A 20,879-nucleotide genomic window follows, 5' to 3' on the forward strand; every position below is an offset into this window, starting at 1 on the left:
TAATAAAAAAAAATTATATCCTTCACAATAGAAGCTGCAACAGAACAAGGATGGAGATAGCTTTCACTACCAATAATGAATCAGACTCAATATCAAATAAAGAAACCCCAGAATCCATGGAAAAACGAATACCTTCCTAATGGCAAGCAATTCACTAGTAAGAACATTGAACTTCCCACGGAGAGAGGTCCCCAACAAACAAGGACAATACCAAGATGATCCGCTGCATCAACATTAAGCTTAATAGAACAAGGGCTAGAACCACAGTAACCCACCATGGGGTGAGGGGAGTTTGAAATGAGACTTTGCTTGTATTTTGGAACTCAGTAAGGTAGCTTAGTGCCTAATGTGCTACGCCTAGCGCATCATACTCCTTCCCCAAAAGTCTATCATTTTGCATCTTCCAAATTGACCACATAACCATACAAATTACGTCAAACAACTTTAGGGAGAAAATAGAATAATGCAAGAGTATCAGACATTTTCACCTCAGTGTTAGTGAGAACAGATGATGCTAAACTTATATTTCATTAGAATATATGGTACCGAATAGGTATATTCTCTTTATTATTTAATAACTTTTGTGAAAAAAAAATTAAAAAACAAAATAAATAACTTATAATATAGAATATTAACATAGAAATAAACTGAAAGTAACGACAATTACAAAGGAAATATTACCGAGAAATAGCACAATCAATACCTTTGGGCAAAACAATATCGATCATATCAAGTACTACAGAGCAATGGAGATTGAGGAACTTTCGAGCGTTGACTATGGCGGATCTCTCCCAGTAGAGAATGTTCAAGAACTGGCTTCGAAGAACCCCAAAGAAATCCCACCTCGCTATCTCCGGCCTGAAGCCGAACTCGATCAAGTTTCCGTCCTAGAATCACTTGAGCTGCCTGTAATCAATATGACCAAACTACTTGATGATCATCATCCACTGCGCCGTGATGAATTGGCAAAACTCCATTTTGCTTGTAAAGATTGGGGATTCATTCAGGTATTCTCACACAACTTAAATGTATAATAAAATCCAGTTGTAGGGTTACCTCAAATGGGGTACAATTTGATCAAAAATAATTTCAATGAAGAGCAGTTAATCAACCATGGGGTTTCAGAGGAAGTCATAGAGAATATGAAGATTGACATAGAACAATTCTTCAAACTGCCATTAGAGAAGAAACGAGCTTATGCACAGCAGCCAAACAGTATTGAAGGCTATGGCCAAGCCTTGGTTCAGTCTGAAGAACAAACACTTGACTGGGGGGACATGTTCTTCCTTATAGTTCTTCCTGTCTCTCAGAGAATCATGAGATTTTGGCCTATTCAGCCTATTTCTTTCAGGTAAAAGATAATCTTTTCATTATTTTCCTACGTATAAAACACAATATGCAAATGCTAAATATAAACACATACAATTGTTATAAGAAATAAACCCTTCATTTATTCACTGAAAATTTCAGAGAAACTCTGGACAAATACTCAAGGGAGATGCAGAAAGTTGCACTTTGTGTAATGAAATTCATGTCTAGGAACCTGGGGCTAAATTCTAAGACACTACCTAGTAAGTTTGAGGGTGGAACACAAGGGATGAGAATAAACTTCTACCCACCTTGTGTACAAGCTAACAAAGTAATTGGCCTCACTCCCCATTCTGATGCCACTGGATTGACTCTGCTACTCCGAGTAAATGATGTACAAGTTTATCAAGAAAGATGGCAAGTGGATACTGGTGAAACCTGTCCCAAATGCATTCATAGTCAACATTGGTGACATCATTGAGGTAAAGTAATGATTATTTTATCAAACTGAAAATGCAAGAGAAAGGATTAGCAAAATTAAGATTGTTAACTTTTCTGTACTGCATTTTTTCTTACCAAGTGATGCACGTACCAACCATGCATGCAGATAATGAGCAATGGGGAGTACAAGAGCATAGAGCACAGAGCTATTTTTAACCCAGAGAAGCAACGTCTTTCAATTGCTGCATTTCATAGTCCCTGTGTTAAAGGCATTGTTGCCCTTTAGAGCATCAGCAATAGTAGTGGCTAAAAATGATGTTTGTGTTAAAGTGGTCCAAAGTCAATAAAAATAATATATATTTGATCTTAATTTTTGGCAACGTTGCTTTATTTTTCATTTGTTATTTATAATCAAAGTTACAGCAATTAAATAAAATATTAAATTTTGCATTATCCCAAAATTAGCATCGTAGCCAGTAGACAAGCACTCGAGATGCTCTTACCAGACCTAGTTAAAAAAAGTAATGCTAACTATAAGAGTATTAACCAAGAGGATTACATCAGACTTATTGTCAGTAACAAGCTTGATGGTAAAAGCCAAGTAGATTGTCTGAAGCAGGAGTAGTGACTCAAATAATAATAATTATAATACTGATCACAGGACATCACTTTTTGTACACTAATAATGACAAGATTGTCTCTTTTACTCTTTTTGAACTTCAATGTCGTTAATTGACTTTGCTCAATGATTTCAAATTGCAGTTGCCTAAGTGTTTTTGTTTTTCCTTTCCTCAAATGCAAGTGAGGGTCACAATCATCATAGAACCTTTTAACTTTATGTATAGATAATGAATGGGATTAAGAGTTTATTTCCGCCATCATAGACAACTTTGTACTAATATCCCCATATATTCATATTTTTTCAATAAACTATAAAAAAAAATCAAAATTTTTACTTAAGGACTTGAAGTACAAGAATTATGAATATGAATTGATAATGCTACATAATCAAATTTTATACTTTGAGTTCCTAAAGTTCAAAAAAATTGAATTGTAATTGCTTAAGATTTAAATATTTGTCAAAAAAAATGCTTAAGATTTAAATAGATCTGAAGCAATGATATTTATAATAAAACTTCAAATAAATTTATATATTTTTTTTAATAAATTACCGCGCATTAAAGAAAAGTTACTATAGCTATAATATTTACTATACTAAAATTATAAAATAATAAAACATTATATCTTATCAAATCTTTAAACACAAGAGGAAATTACATATTTTATATGTGATTTTAATAGTGTGCGAAAATATGGCTTTTTTTCAACCAAAAAAAAAAAAAAATCTATGGCTTTTTTTAAGAATTTTCACTTTTATGGATTTATTTTTCTTATTTTTATATAAAAGTTGGTTTATATCATAGTTTTGCTCTTATTCAAGTTTTATTAATTTGGAAGGGTATGTTTATAATTTGATTATTATTTTTTTAGCTTATTTGTTTTTTATATTACTCATTTTATATTAATTTTTTTTTAATTGTTTTGCAATTTTCTTTTGTAATATGAATTGTGTTTTTTTAATTTATTATAAACATTATTTTTTTTTAGATTGCACATTTTTTTCAAATCATAGGTAAGGTAACTAGTTACTTGATTGAAATTTGAAAGTTACGTAAAAATTAATTAAGTCGTCTCCCTTCATCTCAAAATATTTTATTATTTATTATCATTTTTTATTATTGTATTTATTTTTTTTACTATACATAAAAAAATCAAATCAATCTTTTTGTTCTAACTTTTTTTTACATATTTTTAAAGATCATGACTATTTTTTTCTTGTTTGGGTTAAGTAACTAATAACAATCATATTTTCGTATATGATTTTTCTTTTCAAATTTGGATGATGTCATCAGAGTAACCAGGTACTCATTTACATTTTCATATCAGGATTTTTTTTTCAAATTTGAATGTCTACATCACGGTAACTGGTTACCCATTCATGTTTTTCATATCTATTTTTTTCTTTCCAAATTTGAATATTCCTATCAGAGTTACTGGTTACCCATTCAAGTTTTCATACCTATTTTTGTTTGTAAATTTGGATGTTCTTACTGTGATAACTGGTTACTCATTCACATTTTCATCAGATTTTTTTCTTCTTTAGATTTGATGGATGTTCCTATCAGGGTTACTAGTTACCCATTCAAGTTTTCATACGTATTTTTTTTTCTTCAGATTTGGATGTTCCCACTAGGATAATTGGTTACCCATTCACATTTTCATATAATATTTTTTCTTGATTTGAATGTTCCCATCAGGGTAACCAATTACACATTCAAGTTTTCATAGTTTTTTATTTTTCTTTCCAAATTTAAATGTTCCTAAAAGGGTTACAGTAAAAAGAAAATGCTGAAAAAAAATTGATTTGTTTTTTTTTTACATATAGTGGAAAAAACTATAACAAAAATTATAATAATAAAATAGTAAAATAATTATGTAATGTTAAAATATATGTGTGAAAAAAAAAAATTAAAGGAGAAAAGAATAAGTAGAAAAAAGAAAAAAAAATGGAAGAAAAAAATGGAAAAAATAGATGAAATAAAACTAAAAAAAATGAAAAGAAAAAAACAACAGAAATGATGAAGGAAAAGAAATGGAAAAAAAACAAATGAATGAATAAAAATGAGAAGAGGAAGAAGAAGAAGAAAAATAATTGAAAAATAGGGAAAAAAAAAAGATAAAGGAAAAAATTGGTAGAAAAAAAAAAGAAAATGGAGGAAGAGAAAAAGAAAGAAAGAAAATGGTCGGAGAAAATAATAAATAAAAAAAATGAAGAAAAGATAGAAGGAAAAAAATGAAAAAAAAAAAGAAAGAAAACTCAAAAAATATGAACAAAAAGACAAAACAATACAAATGAAAGAAAAAACTAGAATAAAAATGAAAAAAGAAAAGAAGAACAAGAAGAAGAAAAACAATCGAAAAATGAAAAGAAAAAAAATGAAGGGAAAAATTGATAGAAAAAAAAAAAGAAAAAAGGAAAAAATGGAAGAAAAAATAAGTAAAAAAAGAAAGAAAAAAATAATAAAAAAATGAAGGAAAAAAAAAATTGTTTTGGTTTAAATTTAGCTTTCATATTTTAGTTAGTTACTAATTGTGTTTCTCATATGTTAATTTTTTCTTTTATAAAATTTCCCATACAAATTAAGAAAAATATAATTCTTATATTTTTACACATTAATAGCATAAAAGCCATATTTTAAAAAAAAACTCCCTTAAACAATTAAGATTTTTAAAAATTTCATTTGAAAAGGATTATTTGCATAATAATGTTTTCATTAAATATGATATTTTTATATACTGACTTTGTAGTGGCCCAATGAAAAATGTACTATTGTTATAAAATATAACATATAAAATTATATATTTGAAAATTTATGATCTTTTTTATAGAAAAAAATGGGCTCTATTAACTTGGGGTCTTTGGGCGTGGGTCTGATTAGCCTTATCCCAAATTTGATCAAAATAAATATAAAAATGGCAAATTGTATAAAATAATATTTCACAAATTAATATTTTCAATTAAAAACTAATATTTTATAATTTAATTAAAAATATGCCTAATTTTTAAAATTTTCACGTATTAAGATTTGGTATAAAATAAAATAAAAAATTAACTTTTTTTTAGATTGATGTCATCTTTTTTATTTACCAAGCGGTCTGATCACTAATAAATAACTTCAAGTTGCAGCATATACATATGCTCTCAGTACTTTCTTTATTTCCCTGTTGGTCATTTGCAAAACTCTCCCAACTTCAATTTGAAAATATTTTTAGTATGTATTTATGTTCTGCTTAAGAGTAGTCTATATTTATTGAGCTTCATATCCAATTTAAAAACAATCTAATAAATATGTCGAAGATAGCTACTGCTACAAATGTGATCTTTATGTTTCATGTTTCCCTTCTAAAATCTTATGCTGCAATAGCAATACTTCAGTTCCTTAATCAATTTTATTACACATAATTTACATCCTTTCATTTCTGACCACAAGTAAAACATGCCATAATTATTAGTTATCACCAAGTTATTAAAATGTCTTGGCCTTCATCTTAAACTCCATCTAAAACCCAAATCGTGTGTTGATAATGAATATTCAAATTATCAACAAAAATTAGTTGACACAAGTCGGTAGCTCAAATATGACCCCTTTGAGGCCTATCACTCTGTTAGCTTGAACACAAGGTGGATGGAGAAAAAATTATTATAATAATTTCTTTCCTTGGTGGTGCTGACATTCAAGTATAATATTATATAAGCACATGCCATTACTTTGACTATTATAATCACCCAATAATTGTGCAAATAAAAGTAGTCTTGATTCCAAAGATGTCTGGTGATCTTACCTGCACCAAAGAGAAATGGAGACTCAGGAGCTTTTGAGCTTTGACTACGGAGGTTCTCTCCCAGTTGAGAATGTTCAAGAATTGGCTTCAAAGAACCAGACTAAAATCCCACCTCGCTATGTCCGGCCAGAAGCTGAACTCGATCCAATTTCTGTTCTAGAATCACTTGAGCTGCCTGTAATCAATATGACAAAACTACTGGATGACCGACATCCATTGCACCATGATGAATTGGCAAAACTCCATTTAACTTGTAAAGACTGGGGATTCTTTCAGGTATTATCCCACACCTTAATAAAACTACAAAAGTAACAGCTAATAGGACCAATTTTGTTTACAGCTTTTTAATGTCTTCTAACTCATTATCAGAGATGAGGTAACGAATTCTTTGTCAAATTTTTCAGTTGTAGGTTCCTGTAAAAGTTGACCACTAATTTACCTCTAATGGGGCACAATTTGATCATGAATAATTGTATGATGATGGATGCAATGCAGTTAATCAATCATGGGGTTCCAGAGGAAGTCATTGAGAACATAAAGATTGACACAGAAGAATTCTTCAATATGCCATTAGAGAAGAAAAATGATTATGCACAGAAGCCAAACAGTCTTGAAGGCTATGGCCATGCCTTTGTTCTGTCTGAAGAGCAAAAGCTTGACTGGGGAGACATGTTCTACCTTCAAGCTCTTCCTGTCTCCATGAGAAATATGAGATCCTGGCCTAATCAGCCTATTTCTTTTAGGTAAAAGTTAATCTTCATTAAATTCCTACGTACAAAACAAAAATATGCAAATGCCAAATAACAACAGATGAAGTGGTTATAAGAAACAAACCCTTCCAAACTTAGATCCTGACATGATCCTTTATGCACTGAAAATTTCAGAGAAAACCTGGACAAATACTCAAGGGAGCTGCAGAAAGTTGCACTTTTCTTATTGAAATTCATTTCTAGGAACCTGGGACTAAATTCAGAGACACTTACTAGTAACTTTGAGGATGGAAGACAAGGGATCAGAATAAATTTCTACCCACCTTGTGTTCAAGCTAACAAAGTAATGGGCCTCACTCCACATTCTGATGCCACTGGATTGACTCTGCTGCTCCAAGTAAATGATGTACAAGGTTTGCAGATCAAGAAAAATGGCAAGTGGATCCTAGTCAAACCTGTCCCAGATGCATTCATCGTCAACATCGGTGACGTCATTGAGGTAAAGTAACAATGATTGTGTCATACTGAAAATGCTAGAAAGAGGATTAACAAAGTTGAGTTTATTAATTTTTCTATACTGTATTTTTTCACCAAGTGATGTGACAAATTTGTAACCACATTGCTCAATACTCATTAGCTATATAAAAAAATGATATAGTTTAGAACTTGTCCAAACATTGATATACATCCTATTTTAAAATCAATAACAGCCAAAGTCAACTATTATGAATAAATGCTCTTAACACAACTGTACAACCATGTATGCAGATAATGAGCAATGGGGAGTACAAGAGCGTAGAGCACAGAGCTGTTGTGAACCCAGAGAAGCAACGTCTTTCCATTGCTGCATTTCATGGTACACATACCAAAGGCATTATTGGCCCTTTACCAGATCTGGTAAAAAAGAGTAAGGCTAACTATAAATCAATTAGCACAGAGGATTACCTCAGATTTGTGTTCAGGAAAAAGCTTGATGGTAAAAGCCATGTACATTGCCTGAAGGAGTAGTGGCTCAAAACAGCACATGCTATTACTTTGTACAATAATCACTGTCTCATTTTCTCTTTTGGCTTCAATGTTGTTAATCAAGTTTGTTCCATGATTTGAAATTGCAGTTGCATAAAGTTTTTTTTTTTTTTGTCTTTCCCTTACCTCAAAAGCAAGTGATAATCATAATCACCAAAGAGCCTTTCAAACTTCAAGTACAGAGAATGAAAGGGAATTAAATTTTATATCTGACATGATAGACTATCCCCATATATTCTCCCAATTATGTTTCGTAACATAAATTATGAGTGTGTAGAAGCGAATGTGACGTTGCGCCTTGGGTCTGGCGATGTGCCTCGAGATTTGAACAAGTACACCCAGTGGGATGAGGCTAAAGCCTTGGATTGACAAGCACAGGAGTAGCTAGATCTTCAAAAATTGTTAGAACATTGAAGTGGGTATTCTACTCTATCCTTTAAAATACTTAATCAAAACATACATTTTTAATTTTACTTTTAAGTTTTACATTATACCATACATCGGCTTCTCTATATATTTCTCTATATCATTTAAATATTATATTTTAAATATATTTTATTACTTAAAGTAAAATAAAATAATTAAAAAAGAAAAAAGAAATAATAAATATATACTAAATGGAGAGAGAAAGCTTATAAAAAAATAATAATATTAAAATATTATATAAATGATATGTAAATATTATGTAAACTTCAAGTACAGAGAATGAAAGGGAATTAAATTTTATATCTGACATGATAAACTATCCCCATATATTCTCCCAATTATGTTTCGTAACATAAACTATGAGTGTGTAGAAGCGAATGTGACGTTGTGCCTTGGGTCTGGCGATGTGCCTCGAGATTTGAACAAGTACACCCAGTGGCATGAGGCTAAAGCCTTGGATTGACAAGCACAGGAGTAGCTAGATCTTCAAAAATTGTTAGAACATTGAAGTGGGTATTCTACTCTATCCTTTAAAATACTTAATCAAAACATACATTTTTAATTTTACTTTTAAGTTTTAAATTATACCATACATCGGCTTCTCTATATATTTCTCTATATCATTTAAATATTATATTTTTAAATATATTTTATTACTTAAAGTAAAATAAAATAATTAAAAAAGAAAAAAGAAGTAATAAATATATGCCAAATGGAGAGAGAAAGCTTATAAAAAAATAATAATATTAAAATATTATATAAATGATATGTAAATATTATGTAAATGTAGATATGTATTAATTGGAGTTTATGCATAGTTATTATAAATATATGTACAAAGGAGCTAATGGAAGATGTTTTATGAGTTTTAGCTAAATATTATAGAGAAAGTGTATTACAAAATATACATTTTTATAATTTACCTCAAGCTTTTACATTATACCATACATCTACTTCTCTATTTTTTCTCTACATCATTTATATATTATATTTTTTAAAATATTTTATTCATTTTAAGAAATAAAATAATTAAATATAATAGTATCACACTCATATTTATACAAAAGTTTATAAAAAAAATAATAAAATATTTATAGCTTAATGAATAGTATTTCACTACCTATAGAGAAATACTATTCATTTAGGTAAAAAAATATAACTTTACATCACCTGTTGGAAGACTACTTAACTATTTTTTTTCTATATTATAAAGAATGATACATTTTAGCTCATCCATTAGAAGTGCTCTTAGGAAGCTGTGTTTGGGGTCACACTCCCTGTTCTTATCTTGTGTAATGACCCAACTACTCTAGACTTATGAACCATTAACGAAAACTATACATAAACACTAATCCTTAATAAAACTTACAAGAGAAAATACCATAACTTTATGAAGAAACTTGTAAAAAAATAAAGATGTACCTTACATAAAATATGAAGTAGGATATGAGATCCCATTGTTTTAAAACCAAAACATGACATAATTAAAAAGAGATTTACATAATAAAATGCGTAAAATACATGTAAAAACCATAAGAAACAAAACTACATCCTCGAATCGAACGCTCGGCTCTTGAATCCATTTCACCTCAATACACATTCTCCAAGCTTCCAAGAACCTTTCCCGCCACTAAGACTATTTTCCTGCACATATAAACAAAAATGAGTGAGCCTAATGCCCAGCAATGAAAATCTAACACATAGTCCATACACATAAAATTCATAAGGTAACATAAAGCATACTATAACACTTATGTCACATACATACTATAATGGCCATTATTACTTGGGGTCCCATAGACTAAACAAGTCATATGCCCATTAGATTAGTGGGGTCTTGCTAGCTAAGCAAGTCATATGCCCAAGCCTACAAACATACTCAATCATAACATATTTCATAACATAAAAAACATAAGATAACATATAAAAGCATATTACACATAAATTCTATCCTATTTTCCTTACCAAAAATACCGGGATATGAGGACAGAGTTGGGACTTTGGAACACTCCTAAAAACCATTTATGAAAGGGTAAGTCTATTGAAGAAAAAGAGATGAAGGAACTATACTATTAAAATATACTTACCAAAACCTTGTGCTCAAGAACTTAGATTTCCTAACCAAAATAAGAATAAGGTTAGAAGGCTGAGTAGAAGACTATGAGAACTTAAATAAAATAATACCAATGAACTAGAGTGTGGAAATACCTTGAAGACTTGTAAGACCAATCTAAACCTTGAACCGAAATGCTATAAAACCTCACTTCCCAAGTGTTTGATAAGCTTATAATGATCGAGCTTATGATTCCCAACCCAAGTGTTTACACTCTCACACTCACCTAGCAACTTGCAGCCTCTGAACTTAGAGTAATAGAGATGAATAATGGTTGGGTACTAGGTCCTATTTATAGAGTTTAGGAATGAAAAGATCTCATTTAACTTGAATAAAAATAATGGCTTTTTAAGTGAAAATAATTTGAATTATCGTTCAGCAGAGGCTGAAGACTCGTTCAAAAAGATGCTGGACTTATCAAGAGGTTGAAGGTTTGAATGGGAAATGATTTTGAAAACTTTCAAAATGTGTTGAGAAGGGGCGATATATCGCCCCCTGTAGGCAATATATCGCCTGGGCCAGTATGCCCGAGGCAATCGTGCATCGTTTCGAGTTTTTCATATCTTCGTGCTGCGATATATCGCCCCCTATAGCTGCGATATATCGGCATACGCTGATTATTTAAACACGAAATTACACATTTTTAGCTTAATTTGAATTGAGTAAACAGCCTTGACTAAGCCCTCAAACGTTTTCAAAGCTGCTGACTGACCCTAGAGAATTTAAACTTTACCCTTAATAAATTTAATCCTCAAAATACTTAATCATTAATAACCCATACATAACATGTGCTATAATCCTATTGGTTCTTATTTAAACCTTATAGTATACTAAATAGTATCCTCAATATCAGTCATATTAATCAAACCTTAAGTTAAAATTAATATTCTTAAACTATAGGTTAAACTTAGAAAATCTACAAGTACTACTATGAGTGTCCAAATAAATCCCGGTCTGAACCAAAAATCCACAGTCATAAAGATAATACTATTATTACTATTATACTACTATCTAACTAGCTAAGTAAAGTTCTTGGACTCTACATCTTGTCATCTCGCTTGGTCATGACCCTTTCGACGTAGCCTTGGAGTAGTCTGTCTTGGAATAGCTTCTCAATCTAATTCTTAAGCTGGAGGTAGTTGGTTGTTGTATGTCCATGGTACCGGTGGAAGTCACATTACTTGAGCCATATCCTCGTTCTCTGATTTCCATCAAGATCTGCTCTTGGTGCTTGGCCATTGGGGTTAAAGATGCCCCCGACTTGAACTTGGTGACAAAAATAAATATTTTATCATGAATTAATTAATTAAATAGAAATGGCTAGAAAAAAAACCAACAAAAAAAGGGGCTTGAAAAAGTAAAATGCCAATATTTACAACTCTCAACCTAATATAATATATAAGGACATGTCATTCCCCTAATAAAAAAGTAGCATTGATTCCAAAGATTTCTGGCAACCTTATATGTTCTTATCTGTACTAAAGAGAAATGGAGACTAGGGTTGACTACGGTGGATCTCTCCCAGTTGAGAATGTTCAAGAACTAGCTTCAAAAACCCCACAGAAATCCCACCTTGCTATCTCTGGAATGAAGTGGAAGTCGATCTAGTTTTGTCCTAGAAACACTTGAGCTGCCAGTAATCGATATGACCAAACTACTTGATCCAACGCACCATGATGAATTGGCAAAGCTCCTTTTAGCTTGTAAAGACTGGGGATTCCTTTAGGTATTCTCACACAACTTGAGTGTCTGATAAGGAAACATTTACTAAAACTCAGTTGAAGGGTCCTGTATAAAAGTTTGCCTCAAATGGGGCACAATTTGATCATGAGTAATTTCAATGATGAGGCAGTTAATCAACCATGGGGTTCTAGAGGAAGTCATTGAGAATATGAAGATTGATGCAGAAGAATTCTTCAAACTGCCATTAGAGAAGAAAAAAACTTATGCACAGCAGCCAACCCGTGTTGAAGGCTATGGCTGTAATAGCACAAAGGAAATTGAGAAAGAATTCTGTTCAATCTTATTATCAAGAAAAGGTCATTACAAGTGATGATAAATCAGCTGGTATATATGACAAGTTGTAAAACATAATAACAGAACTATAACTAACTGTCATAACTAATCATATGCTAAACATAACAGAAAAGGAATTAGTACAGCTAATTATCTCTGACAACCCCCCTCAAACTAAGTGTGGAGGCTGAGACAACACTTAGTTTGTCTCTAAGCAAGGCAAAACGAGAGCTGGAGATAGGCTTTGTTAAACAGTCAACAACTTGATGGTCAGCTGGTACATGATGCACTTGAATCTGTCTTTGAAGCACTTTGTCCCTCACGAAGTAGAAATCTATTTCAATATGCTTAGTCCAAGCATGAAGAATCTGATTAACAGCCAACATGACAGAACTGAGATTGTCACACCAAATAGAAGGAAGACCAACCACAGAAACATGTAACTCAGTAAGGAGTGATTGAATCCAAGCAATTTCAGACACAACAGTAGCAAGGCTACATAATTCTGCTTATGTGGAGGAACGAGATATTGTACTCTGCTTTTTGGACTGCCAAGCAACAAGGTTGTCACCAAGATAGACACAGAACCCAGTAGTGGAACGCCTATCATCAGGATCAGATGCCCAATCAGCATCACAGAAAGCTTCTAAGGACAGAGTTGCAGCTGGACGCAAGTGTAAGCCAAAATCTAAGGTACCAGCCAAGTACCTTAAAATTCGTTTGACAGCAACCCAATGAGATTGCAGGGGAGAATGCATAAACTGGCAGACCTTATTAACACTATAAGCAAGATCAGGTTGAGTAATCGTAGCATACTGTAAACCACCTACAATAGACCGATAAAGAGTAGGATCAAGAACCGGATCACTACCATAGGATGAGAGACGAATACCACTATTCATAGGAGTACTTTGAGTCTTAACACCTTGCATTTTAGCTTTACAAAGGAGATCTTGCAAATATTTTCTTTGAGATAAAAGTATACCATCTGATGTATGAAGGACCTGGATACCCAAGAAATAGTCAACAATACCAAGATCCTTTAAGGCAAACACATGACTTAGATCATGAACCAAAGAAGTAACAAGTTGATCACCGTTGCCAACCACCAAAATGTCATCAACATAAAGCAGGACATAAATGGTATGAGTAGAAGTAGCATGAATAAACAAGGAGTGGTCTACTTTAGCTGAGACAAAACCAAATCTAGTGAGAGCATTAGACAACTTTTCAAACCATGCTCTTGGTGCTTGCTTTAATCCATATAAAGCTTTGTGAAGTTTGCACACTTTGGTTGGAGAGGATGAATTTATGAACCCTAGTGGTTGAATCATGTGAATGTCCTCATTCAAATAACCATTTAAGAACGCATTATTGACATCAAGTTGCATAACTTTCCAACCTTTGGAAATGGCTAGAGTAAGGACTACTCTAATTGTCACTGGTTTTACAACTGGACTAAAAGTCTCACTATAGTCAAAACCTGCTTGTTGGTGGAAGCCTTTGGCCACAAGTCTCGCTTTGTACTTAGAAATAGAACCATCGGCATTTTCTTTAACTCGGAACACCCATTTGCAACCAATGGGGGATCGGCCAGGAGGTAAATCAACCAAACTCCAGGAATTATTGCTTTGTAAAGCTTTAAACTCAGTGTGCATAGCAGATGTCCATTGTGGACTTGAAAGCGTAGCTTTAACCAAGGAAGGCTCAAGAGTGGCAGCAAGAACTCATGGTTTCCGAATGCCTGACTTGGCCCGAGTTTGCATTGGATGTGTAACGACCCAAAATTACTAATAAGGCTTAAGGACCTTGATTAGTGTGCCGGGAGGGCATAATTGGAGGTTATGTGAATCAATAGTGTGAGGATGCATGTTTATGAGTATTGGGTGAGCATGCGGGCCCTGTTCGACTGGTAAGGGCTTAATCGTAATTTTGGCCCGTTAGGGCATAAACGTAATTGTGTGTGATAAATTGTTGAGACCACATTATTATGTGGATATATATATATATATGTGAAATATGTGAGAACCACATTATTATGTGGATAAATATGCAGCCGGTGACTTGGGGCGATCCTAGGGAGCTAGATAGCAGGAAAGTCACAACGGGGCTTAATGCTTGACTTTGGGCAAGTCAGGGGTACTTTAGGTATCGTGTAGTGATTTGGTATATCGGGTGATGAAAATAAATATATGGAGATATATTTGAGGTTAGAATGTTTAGGCGGGAGTACTGGGGAATTTTACTACTTTGCCCTCGGGGATATTTCCGGTACCCCAAGCTTTGGGATTAGTCTAACAACCTAAGGATATACTTGGAAAGACTTAGAAAATACTAGATAGAAAATGTAAACCGACCTCTCAGCCTTCTCTCCCTTCTCTCTCTCTTTCCTCTCCCTCTTAAGGAAGAAAACTCAGATTTTGTAAAGGGAAACCAGCTGATTTCTGGGAATTTAAGGGGATAAGCTAGAGGATTAGCTCAAGAACTAATCAAGGACTGAATTAGAGCCAAGGTAAGCATTGATTTCTGTTATGTGGTTAGGAACTTTAAGAAAAATGGCTGAGTTTTGAATATTTGTGGTTTTGGCATTTAAGGTGGAAATTGGGGCTTGAAACTTTGAAGATAGGTCAGGGGACTCTTGGAGAAACGATTCTACAGCTGAGGTAAGGATTAATTTGAAGTTTGATGGCTGAATTTGAGAGTTTTCATGGCTGGTTTTGAGTTGTGTGGGTTTGAAATTTCAGAGGTTGGAATTGGGATTTTGGTGAGTCTTAGACTGGATTTTTTGGTTGGGTTGTGTTGTCTAAATCATTCTAATGTTGTTATTATTAATTGGTTTTGAGTTGGGGGCTTTGGGATGGCTTAAGGTGAGGTTTAGAGATTGAAAATAGTGGATTTTTCTGGGTTCAAAGGGTCGAGCCGCGGCATGGTTCTTGGTGAGCCACGGCCCTTCGAAGTTGTTGCACGCTGAGGAAGGAGGGCGGGCCGTGGCATGGTCCAAGCAATGCCGCGACCCTTACCTGTTTTTGTGCCCATGGAGGGTTCTGTCAGGGGCCATGCCGCGGCATGGATGGCCCATGTCGCGGCGCTTAAGGGATTTTGGGATTTTGAGAATTTAGGCTTGGGAATTTAACCTAGGGTGCTCGGGGTTGAGTCTTTTACCATATTTGGTGAAGTTCAATGTTCCGAGGACTAGAACTTGGTTTAGAAGCTCATTTAAGATTGTTAATGGTATCCTTTATCTTGGTTGTGACTAGGTGCTAAGCTAGGGCTCGGGGATCGGATCGTGCTCAAGGAGCATCGCTTATAACTAGCTCGTTCGAAAGCCAAAGGTAAGAAAGCTGCACCTGTTTATGTGGCTAGGTTGGGACTAAGTGTTCCCTATGATTATATGCGTTGTTATGTGAATGTGATTAACCATGTGGACACGATGGGACTAAGAGCTCCCTACACTTGTATATCATGTCATGAGGTGGTATTATTATGCCATGGGACATGCGATAACCGGCCTAAGAGTGTCGGAATCAATATTTGCGCATAGGGCGCGGCTCGGACACTGGTAGCTGAGGCAGCTTATCTATCACTGAGCTCGGTTAAGCTGGCCGGAGTCAGTGAGTATTACACTGGGGGCAGCCCAAGAGAGCCGAAGACAATGTATTAAATAGAGGGTGCGACTAAGGGCGCTGACCCTGAATATCATTTGATGATGTGATGAACTGTTGATTATGATTGTGAATATTGTGTTATGAACGTGATTTGGATGACAAACTATTAATCTGTTGTGTGATATCACTGATTGGATAAATGTTATGAAATGCTGAATTCCTAGTTGTGCATTGTGAAATACTTGATAGATGATGTTGATCTTGCTATGTTATCATGCTTTCTTGCTGGGCCTTGGCTCACGGGTGCTACGTGGTGCAGGTAAAGGCAAGGGTAAGTTGAATCAACCATGAGTTGGAGAGCTCTGGGGGCGAGGTGTACATTATCAGCTGCTCGGCCGCCACGGTCGAGGAATTGTACAGGGACGGAAACCTAAAATGTATATTTTGCCATTAGAGTGGCTTGAACTATTTGTAACTCTTGGAATTTGTTGTAACTAAGACGTCTAAATCCTGTTTTGAGTTTCCATGTATTAAACTGTCATTTTTAACGAAAATAGCTTGTTTATGACTAAAATCTTTTATTCCTAATCTGTTGATGACATGGAATTCACACTTTGTTTAAATGACTTGATTAACAAGTCTTGCACTATTTTAAACATACAGTGTAACGGTCTTGGTTATCCAGGGCGTTACAGGATGAGTATTAGGAACAGCTGCATTAGAATCATTAGTAGAAACAGGTATAACAGAATGTGCATAATCATTAGCAACATTATGGCCAGAACATGGATTAACTGACTCAGGTTGCGTATGAGAAGGAGATACTAGAGCAGATGGTAAAGAGGCTGAAGAACACTGGAAATGCATATGTTTGGAAATGCATATGTTTGGAAAGAACAGGTGGAAATGCATATGTTTGGAACTGAGAATTTTGAACAGAGGAACACTGGCCAGCATTTAAAGGAGCAGCATGTGAATAAGGAAAGGAAAACTCACCAAATAAAACATCTCTGGAAATGTAAAGTCTACCATCTTTAGCCAAACATTTGTAACCCTTATGTGTGAGACTATATCCAACAAAGACACATGGAATAGATCGACAACTTATGTTTATTATAGGGCCTTAAATTTGGATAACACAAGCAGCTAAACACTTTCAACATGGAATAATCCGGTTTGATATGAAACAAAAGCTCAAGTGGAGAGACATGTCCTAAGAGAGGGGTAGGCATTCTATTTATGAGAAATACTGCTGTGCGAAAAGCTTCATCCCAATACTTTAATGGCATAGAAGATTGAGCGAAGAGAGTTAACCCAGTCTCCACTATGTGTCTATGCTTCCTTTCCGCCACACCATTTTGCTCATGAGTGTGAGGGCAGGAAACACGATGAATAATCTTAGAGGATTGAAGTAAATCAGTAAATGCACGATATTCACACCCCCCCCCCCCCCCCAAGTCAGTTTGAATAGCTTTAATTGTTGTCCCTAGTTGAAGCTCTACTTGGGCTTTAAAGCTAGTGAAAGTTGGCAATGCTTCAGATTTTGTTCGAAGCATGTATATCCAAGTGTGCTTGGAATAAGCACCAACAAAACTAATGTAATACTTATAGCCACTAGCAGAACTATGAGGTGCTGGACCCCATAGATCCGAGTGTAAGAGTTGCAATGGTTCTGTATAAACTGTGGTAGAGATAGGAAAAGGTAGTTTATGATGTTTACCAAGAGAACATGCTGCACACAAGTCTAAATGCTTTTTATTATTAAGCTTGATATTACAAGATGATAAGACTGTTTGTACAATTCGAGAAGTAGGGTGGCCTAGCCTATTATGCCACGAGGAAAAATCAGAGTTGGACATAGACAGTTTATGAGTATAACAAGCTTCATTTTGTACATTATTGACATTGGAAGAACTAATTTCAGAAGACTCAGAGTTGGATTGCTCACTTGCCAATCATCCTAATTGAATAGAATATCAAGTTTCCCAACCAGTAAGGTCTTCAAGGTAGCCTGATCCTTGACATAACAAAAATTTGGATGAAACTCAAAAAATACGTGGTTGTCATTAGCAAACTGAGACACACTAAGCAAATTTTTGGTTATGGCAGGGACATGAAGCAAGTTATTTAAAGTAAGTGTTTGAGAAATAAGTGGAGAAGAGAAAATAGATTGGCCAATATGTTTAATGTGTAAACATGTACCATTCCCCATATGCATTTGCTGTGGTCCATTGTAGTCAGTGCTATAGGTCAAGTTGGAAGCATCAGGTGTAAGATGATGAGTCACACCCGAGTCTGGATACCAGCAAGGATCGACAACGCACTCAGGAGTAGCATAGAGAGCTTGCATTTCTGCCATAGCAGCACTGCCTTGAAACCCTTGGAAACTCTCAGGACTAGAAAATGACTTATCAAAACGATAAAAACATTATTTTATCGTGTGGCTAGATTTGTGACATAATTGACACTGTGGTTTCCCCAAACAGTGAACTGACCACGTCCAGCTCCCCTAGTGTTGGATGTCTAACCACGACTGGTACCAGCTTAGTGTCCTCCACGAGCCCCAGACAGAAATAGTTGAGAGCCAAAATATGGTCCAAATCCAAGTGGTCCATACCCTAGCCCGTAGCTTTGTGGTCCAAACAACATAGGCACAAAGCCTGGTGATCCCATACCAGAGCCAGAGCCTCCATAGAATTTGTAACCACCGAAATTAGGGTAAGCACCTTTAGCAAAGGGTGGTGTAGAGCGAAGAGTTTGATTTGCAAGGGGAGTAGTGGTAGAACCTCAGAAGCCAAAGGGAAGTTTCGTCTGGGAGAGATTTGCTTCACCATCATGAACATCAATCTCTTTGTTCCCTTTCTCAATTCGAACTTCCCGGGACATGAGGAGAGCTTCAATTTTAGCTACTGAGTATGCATCTGTGCGTGTATTGACAGAGGTAATAAAAACCTCATAGTCCTTGGATAATCCGCTAAAAATTGCTTCAATGTGATCCTGAGGTGTAAGAACACGGCCAATCGAAGCCAAGATATCAATGATTATCTTGATCTTCAAGAGATAATCATCTAGCGAACCAGACATCCTTGTGTTGCGTAACATTGTTTTATATTGGTCGATCTTGGCTTGATTCTGAGCAACATAATATTCACAGAGTGTATTCCAGATATGTGCAGTGGTCTCAGATCTGACCATTCGAGTTAAAATCTTCTCAGACATGGAGGAGAGAAGCCAAGTGACAAGGATGTTGTCCTGTTGATCCCAATCCTCATACTCTGCACTAACATGATCAGCCTCTCGATCTGCAGTGGTGAGGTACTTCGGTGGAGTGAGAGTTGAATCAAGGTGCTTGAGAAGTCTACTACCTTTGATTGCATTATAAACTTGATGTTTCCATGGCAGATAGTTATGTTCATCTAATCGAACAGAAAGAGAGTGAGAGAAAGTCACTAAAGAGGTTTTGGGAAGAAAAGAGGCATTTTGATTTTGTGATGTAGAGGTAGGAGATGGTAAAGACGAACCGCCATTGTTGGAAGAATCCACCATTGTTAGAAAGAAAAAGCTCTGATACCATGTAATAGCACAAAGGAAATTAAGAAAGAATTTTGTTCAATCTTATTATCAAGAAAAGGTCATTACAAGTGATGATATATCAGCTGGTATATATGACAAGCTGTAAAACAGAATAACATAACTATAATTAACTGTCATAACTAATCCTATGCTAAACATAACAGAAAAGAAATTAGTACAGCTAATTATCTCTGACAATGGCCAAGCCTTTGTTCTGTCTGAAGAGCAAAAGCTTGACTGGGGAGACATGTTCTTCCTTCAAGTTCTTCCTGTCTGTATGAGAAATATGAGATCTTGGCCTATTCAGCATATTTCTTTTAAGTAAAAGTTAATCTACAGTATTTCCTACGTACAAAACAGAATATGCTAATGCAAAATAGATACACATTAAGTAGTTATACTTAAAAGAAACAAACCCTTCCAAATTTGGATCCTGAAATGATCATTTTTGCACTGATAATGTCAGAGAAAACCTGGACAAATACCCAAGGGAACTGCATAAAATTTCACTTTGTGTAATGAAATTCATGTCTAGGAACCTATCGCTAAATTCTGAGACACTACCTAGTAAGTTTGAGGATGGAACACACGGGAAGAGAATGAATTACTGCCTACCTTGTGTGCAAGCTAACAAAGTAATGGGCCTCACTCCACATTCTGATGCCACTACTCTGCTACTCCAAGTAAATGATGTACAAGGTTTGCAGATCAAGAAAAATGGCAATTAGGTACTGATGAAACATGTCTGAGGTGCATTCATAGTCAACATGTTGGCTTTATGTTCCTTATAAAATCACATTTTTTAAGTAATTCTTCATTATCAAGAAGTGATTTTGTTTAATTAAATTGCGTTGTTTACATGTTTTATTACATGATTAATTATTATTAATACAAACTCTTATAAAATCTCGAACATATGTATAGTTACAATTATAGTGACTCGGTACACTGGATTTTTACTGATTGGGCAATCTCCGATAAGATCTACTTACACATCTGTTGTGATGTCATTTAAATTTAATTACTTAATCACATATAACTGATGACAGTTTGATCATATTGACAAAATTTTATCTATCAAATATGAGTCTAGGGTATCAAATATGTATAATTTTAAAATACAGGGGTACCATATGAGCATTATTGAAAACAGAGGGTACCAAAATGATACTTTGCAAAAACACAGGGTACCAAATGAGTAAATTCCCTTAAATTATTTATTGATATTTTGTGAGAAAAGAAATAGAAGAAACTTTG

General features: G+C 34.5%; 1 protein-coding gene and 2 pseudogenes across 1 annotated transcript; all 3 read left to right on the forward strand.

Moving 5' to 3' along the window:
- Positions 1 to 545: 545 nt before the first annotated feature.
- Positions 546 to 2,119, forward strand: LOC133833894 (S-norcoclaurine synthase 1-like; annotated as a pseudogene).
- A 4,010-nt stretch (positions 2,120 to 6,129) lies between these two features.
- On the forward strand, positions 6,130 to 7,920 carry LOC133833895 (S-norcoclaurine synthase 1-like). The gene is made up of 4 exons (XM_062263497.1): positions 6,130 to 6,429; positions 6,649 to 6,896; positions 7,038 to 7,362; positions 7,632 to 7,920. The coding sequence occupies exons 1-4, from the start codon at positions 6,169 to 6,171 to the stop codon at positions 7,869 to 7,871; spliced, it is 1,074 nt and encodes a 357-aa protein (XP_062119481.1). The 5' UTR covers positions 6,130 to 6,168; the 3' UTR covers positions 7,872 to 7,920.
- A 3,996-nt stretch (positions 7,921 to 11,916) lies between these two features.
- LOC133779802 (S-norcoclaurine synthase 1-like) lies at positions 11,917 to 20,350 on the forward strand (annotated as a pseudogene).
- Positions 20,351 to 20,879: the final 529 nt, after the last annotated feature.

The sequence above is a fragment of the Humulus lupulus genome, chromosome 5 (genome assembly GCF_963169125.1).
Source record: "Humulus lupulus chromosome 5, drHumLupu1.1, whole genome shotgun sequence".
In the NCBI taxonomy this organism is placed as follows: Eukaryota; Viridiplantae; Streptophyta; class Magnoliopsida; order Rosales; family Cannabaceae; genus Humulus; species Humulus lupulus.